The 6148-nt window shown below is 36.6% G+C and overlaps 1 protein-coding gene across 1 annotated transcript in view; it reads left to right on the top strand.

Annotated features, from left to right (window-relative positions):
* MAP3K5 (mitogen-activated protein kinase kinase kinase 5) overlaps positions 1-4646 on the top strand; it is a 76329-nt gene extending 71683 nt beyond the window's left edge. Inside the window, exons 26-29 of the mRNA XM_008944657.1 lie at positions 1644-1756; positions 2618-2730; positions 3636-3712; positions 4552-4646. Coding sequence (XP_008942905.1) covers positions 1644-1756; positions 2618-2730; positions 3636-3712; positions 4552-4612 — 364 coding nt within the window. The 3' untranslated portion in view covers positions 4613-4646. The remainder of the gene's footprint in view (positions 1-1643; positions 1757-2617; positions 2731-3635; positions 3713-4551) is intronic.
* Positions 4647-6148: the final 1502 nt, after the last annotated feature.

Below are 6148 nucleotides of genomic sequence, written 5' to 3'. Positions count from 1 at the left end.
CTTCGGTAAATTGTAAATATGACCTTGATAGAGAGAACATGCCTTCAGTAAGACAGTTGTTATGCTGCTACAACATTCTTTGTAGTTGTTGTTCCAGTTTAAATTGTAATGTTAAATTGCACTTTAAATGTGTCTGAAAAAATTTGCCATAATAGAGCAATTCATTAGACTGTACTGGTTTTAATGAGTTCTTATGTTACAATTCATGTTTTTGCTCGTGATGACAACTGAGAAATGGATTGCCTTATTGATACATTTAAACACAGAAATCATTTAGATTAGCTCACTTTACTTCACAAGTTTATGATGGAAAGTAGCATCAGAAATAATCAATTTGTAGAGATGCTGCTTTTTAGCATTTTGGTTTTGTAAATTTCTCAGATGCAAAGCCTTTGGCCAAATTACACCCTGTCATTCATGCGGGAATTTTGAGATAAATAATATAGACAGTTGTTTCAAGTTTTATTAAGGCTTTTTTTGGTGTAAGCAGCAAGCAGTCATCAAGAGAAAATACTTGATTATTTTATTGGCCCCCAAAAAGGCCTTTTCCAACTGGAAGGGATAGAGGAGGAATAAATTTACTGAATGTTGACCACATACCTGTCTGGTGAGAGTATCAGTCTGCACTGAGATTAACTGAGCTGTGGGTGTCTGTAGAGGGACAGAGCAGCTCTGTTCACATCCAGGGTGGACTTGTTAAGAATGGTTAGCTGAGGTGTGGAAGCACTCAAATGCAGCTGTGCTGCTGGTAGGCCTGCATGCAAGCTAAAAGCACTGTTCTCTACGTCCAATTTCTCTGACCAAGTTCCTGAGCACGCATTGTTCATAAGTCTTCCATTTTACTAAAACACTTTTCTAAAATAACAAACCAGCAGTTTCACACAGCAATATTCCACTGTCATCTGATTATTTTCCTTTGATCAATGTGAAAGGTGGTAAATACTGAATCTCTCTGGGTTTGCATTATGAAGGAAGTCAAATGTGGGTTTCAACTTTGTTTCTGCTTGACATTCTCGAAAGTAAATGTTGAGGAGAGGACACAAGGTATTTTGCCTCCTGTTTTCTCCCTCTTCCTGCAGCATAGGAGGGTGGGCACTAAGTGCCTAGTGAGGGACAGCCCTTGTGTGGATGAAAAAATATTTTCTCCATTTGAGAAATGCAACCATAAGTTTTCACATTTTCAGCACAGCTCCATCTTTGCCACACCTTTGAAAATATCTGCTGGAGAGATGTGAGCTGGCATTTTTCCTTATAGAAGACTATGTTGCAAAGTTTAGCCCTTGGTTTATGAGACACTCTAATATTTGTTCTTCTTGGTTACAGTTGTGTTTAAAACTGAATGCTGCCTGTAGAAATTTCACTGAAATTTGGTACCATACCACCTGCTTAGTGGGTGGATGTGTATATGGAGGCTGATGTGTTTGTGGCTTTTTTGTTTTAAAGAGCTATGGCTTTAGGAAACAGTGAATGTTTGTCTTAATACAGATCATAACAAATCTATAGTGAGGGAATATTCCTATGGAAGATCAGGAAGTCTGTCTCTGTCAAGGTTTCTTTCTGGTTTAAGTGTGGTGAGATCTCTGCTTTCTTGAAAATTTGAAACTGCTGAAGGAAATGTTTGCTTCCTTCTTGTTACTTCACAGATTATTGGAGGAGTTGGTTCAAAAGGAGAGAGAATTTCAAGTCCTTTTACATCAAGCTATAGAAGAAAAAGATCAAGAGATCAGAAACCTAAGGCTTAGGTCACAACCAATAGGTAAGTGAGAAGAATTTTCAAGGAAAAGTTCCATACTTGTCACAGATGAAGACAGTGGCAGCTGAAGTTTATTTTCTTTTTTAATGAGCCAGTGTCAGGAAAGATGCTTTATTATGCTGCTTCTGGTAGGGTTTGCTTTGAAGTAAGAATGTACCTTGTGGAAACAAATTACTGAATTTGTTAATTCAGTACAAGGTATAGTATGATTTACATGTTTTTGATTATGATTATACGGAGTACAAGGCTTGTATCCTAGAGAATTAGTATTTCTAGAGAGAGTAATCTAGTACATACTTAGGTATGTGTTCTTTGAATTACAGACTGTTCCAATTGTCACACTGACAGTTCAAGAGGGTCTAATCAGTGAGATGTAAATACAACTTAAGCTTACTGAGGGAAGCTGAGTTTGAGATGTATCTGCCCTGAAGAAGGTGGAAGTGCTAACACAGGTTGATATTTTCATCTAATGTGCTTCAAATGGGTGTTGCTTTCCAAAAGCAGCTGATCCTCAGTCTGAGGCATTGCCTGTGCACCAGTTTTATGAGTTGTGCAGGACAGTTTATATTGATGCAGCAGCTTTAGTATTGAAACAGTTACAGTGAAACTGATGATGAAGAGGACAGAAAATGCATCTGTGTCAGTGTTCACACTACTTTAACTGGACCTCTAAGTTACAGTAACTGGTGTGCTCTATAAACCCTAACTGTGTGCTTTGGTAATTGACATTTATCGTTATTTATGGGGATATTGGTATTCTAAGCTTGAAAGAAAAGCTCCCTGAAAAAAGTCCTTTAGCAGTTAAAAAGTGAGAAGCGGTTGCTTTGGCAACACAAACCCTTTTCTCAAAAATGCTTGTTCCAGATATTCCTGGGTTATCTGTCTGCCATCGTCATTCTGCTGGCAGAGGGACCGAAGACCCTGATCTCATAAACTGGCTGACTGTTCAAGGAGCTGATGAGGCCACGATAAACAAGGTAGCCATGAGCCTGTTCACTCTCTGACACCATTACAGTGCTCTTCTGTGACTTGCTGCAAGAAGAATACCAAACTTGTAATTATTTCAGGACATTTAAGATATTAATTTGTTTCCAGAGGATAAGAAAGAGCTATTAATATCTTAATAAAAATACAGCATTGTATTCAATATAATACCTACATCTGATTAGGAATAAGGGAATAAAATATCCTGGTAAATAGGCAGTATGGCTTTGGTTCATAGGTTTTCAGTGTCTTTTTTACACATGGCAGCAGTTTCTGCTGATTATAGCCTGGATACAGGGTACATGTTCACCCTTAGCTCAATGTGTTGAAGAGAAATTTCCTGAGGTAGAGCAGTTGGGTCTGCAGCAAATGACACAGTTTTAGAGGTGTTGAGCATCTCAGAATTTCAGCTGACTTGGGAGAACCTGCATGTATTTATCACTCCTACAGATAAGATCAAAGGTTCCTTAAAATTCCAGTGCATCAAAATGAGATGCCACTTCTAAAAAGGTAGCTCTTAACTGTTGTTCTTAATTTCCTTATGGGTGAAATGTGGTATTAATGATGCTTGAGTTTGTATTCACTGAAGTCTGTGACTCTGAAATATCAGTGGTAACAGTAGAAATGCCAGCTGACAAAAGTTTTGAGTACCTGTAAAAACTTCATACCTTTCAAGTTGTTCCTGGTACGACAATGTAGAGTATACAGTACAAAAATCAAGTAGTTTCACTGTATTTCTAGAAACAATGTGGATTAATCAGTTACATGTACAACATTGTGGCCCAGTTATAGGTTTCTTCTATACTTAAACTTCTATTTTTAAGGGCAGATGGTATATAAAGCTTCTTAGAAAGTTAGCTAATATTTCTAATAAAATGTTCATTTATACTTCTTGTAGTTCTTGGCTGAAGACTATACATTAATGGACGTTCTCTGCTATGTTACACGTGATGATCTGAAATGTCTGAGACTGAGGTAATGCTTCACAGTTAAATGAATTGTGCTGAACAAGAGCTCTTGTTTTTTTACAAGAGAAAATGATACCAAGTCTGTCTTTATTGGATTGTGCAGTATTAATTGAAAATAAGTAACAGTTTTCCAGTATGTCTTTGTTTACTGGTACATTCGTGAGAAAGAGCTGATACTGTTTTAAAATAAGCCTTTGTATTAAAGGAAAACAAAAGGAAAATTTTAAAAGTAAAACTTTTTAAAGTAAAATAAAATTAAAGGAGATTTTACACCTCGAGATAGTGGCTATCTCATTAGACCCTTGCTTTTACTTAAAAGATAGAGATAGCAAAACTTTCAGTAGTTTATCATAATCATCACACATCAGAAATACTACTCATGGACTGCAGGTAATGCTAGATTTTACCTCATCGTGCCAGGTGTGTGGGGCACTGCAGAATCAAGTTTAAGTAGAAAGAGTAGAGGTTATGAAACACTGTGTGCCCAGTTGGTTTAAAAATAAATTTTTTTTAAAAAAATAAATATAGCAGGTATTAAGACTTTTTCAGAACAGACACTTTGATAATGTTGGAAGTCTGCTGTGGGTTATGCAGGTCCTTTGGACCACAAGTCTGAATTCCAGAAAACAGGTGTCTGAAAAGTGGGAAGATTGCCCTGTAATGTAATCAGAAAAGGACTCTGTGCTCTATTTGAATATCGTGTATTGAATTTCACCTTTGATCAACCTTCCCACTGAACTCCATCGGTCAAAATGAGAAAGGGAAAATCAGAAGGCACCTAAATTGGGATGGTTTTGAGCTGGAGAGTATCTTTCTACCTGAGCATCCTTATTATTCTTTTTCCAGGGGAGGAATGCTATGCACGCTCTGGAAGGCCATCACTGACTTTCGAGAGAAACACGCCTGACACAGAGTTTCCCTTCGCTCCTCTGCAGAGAGGAGATTTCCTTTCAGCACAGAGCGGGCGTGCTGCCAGAAGGACTGTTGCACTTTAATCCAGTATTTGTTTACCAATGTTTAAAAACACTGCAGCTTCCTGACTGCTTTTACTCCTATAATCTATAAGGAATCTGTATACAACCTGCAACGTTATTTTACTCTTAAATGTTTTTACATGCGAGTTTTTCCCAAATCAAAAAAAGGAATAACAACAACAAAACCCATTATAAACTCATTAAATATTGTAGTTAAAGTAACCAGATGTTAATTTAATGGAAACACATGTAAGATTTCATGTGACTGTACATCACTGGAACAGAACCAAAATGTGACAACTTCTCAAGTTTCTTTTTCTAATGTATCTCAATAATCTGTAGTAGAACTTCATAATTTCAATCATAATTACATATTTTTCTTTTAGTGTGCAAGGCCTAAAGTTAATTGTTTTTACCTACTGCCCCACATAGTTCAATATTGTTTATTTTTGGTAATTTAAGTTCTATGGTGCATTTGTTCTAGAGTTGTTTATGTACTACTGAACTGTACCAGTTGCATACACCTGAACCACAGTAATGTTAGCTTGTTCTAAAGCTATCTCTGACATACACAGTTGAAAATAAAAAGAACCTAAGACTTACTTTTTCCTATAGTTTTGGACTTTTAAAATAATAAAGGTGTAAACTGGAAAATATTGGAATAAAAACAAGAGGAAAAAAAAATCATACTGAGTATCAAGGGAACCTTTCTGACACATGTTGAAAGTGACATATTTGAGTTTGATAGTCACAATATTGAAGTTTTTTCTCAGTTTTCCTGTTCAGTCCAATTCCCATACTGACAATCCAAACAAAATGCTTCTCTGGGTGCCTCTGCTTGACTTGAGGAATGAATGCCCTGCCTCCATGCACTGAACTGTCATTTTGGCCTGTTGTTTTTGTATGCTTTTGTTTATGCAATATGTCTTTTCTCACATATAATGAAAAAGGATGGTGGAGATTCCCTGTCTATCCACTCTTATTGTCACTCTGGCATTCTAGCACTGGGTAGCATCAGATTCTCATGGGGCAGCTGCAGAAAGTTCCATTGTGAGTAAGGCTTGCCTGGACAAGAAGATGCTTCTTTCTTCATAAACCTTGGTAATCAGTGAGCAGCTTATGGCCTGGATTTTTCTGGTCTAGCAAGTATTTTCAAAGAAAATTAAACATTTTTTTCTAAACATAAACATTTTGTCCCAACATGTATGTAGTAATTTTTGCTGACTAAAATGCAACAATTATGTATTTAAAAAAAAAAAAAGCTAAACAAAGAACAGTAGATTAAATAATTCTAGTCAAACTTTTTTTGACGCTGAAGATGGCTTCACTGATATTTGGGCACAGAGAGATTCAACTCATTCCAAAACCATAACTACATTTCAGGAGAAACGTAGCTACTGTTAAACAATTTCTACTGCTATTACAGCAGAAAACAGTAAAATTTCAAGGCAGTTTTAAGCACTGGAAAG

This window comes from Merops nubicus, unplaced genomic scaffold, assembly GCF_000691845.1.
Source record: "Merops nubicus isolate BGI_N331 unplaced genomic scaffold, ASM69184v1 scaffold1370, whole genome shotgun sequence".
NCBI classification, from domain to species: Eukaryota; Metazoa; Chordata; class Aves; order Coraciiformes; family Meropidae; genus Merops; species Merops nubicus.
The sequence above is the reverse complement of the archived record's forward strand: the minus strand, read 5'-3'. Positions and strand labels throughout refer to the sequence as shown.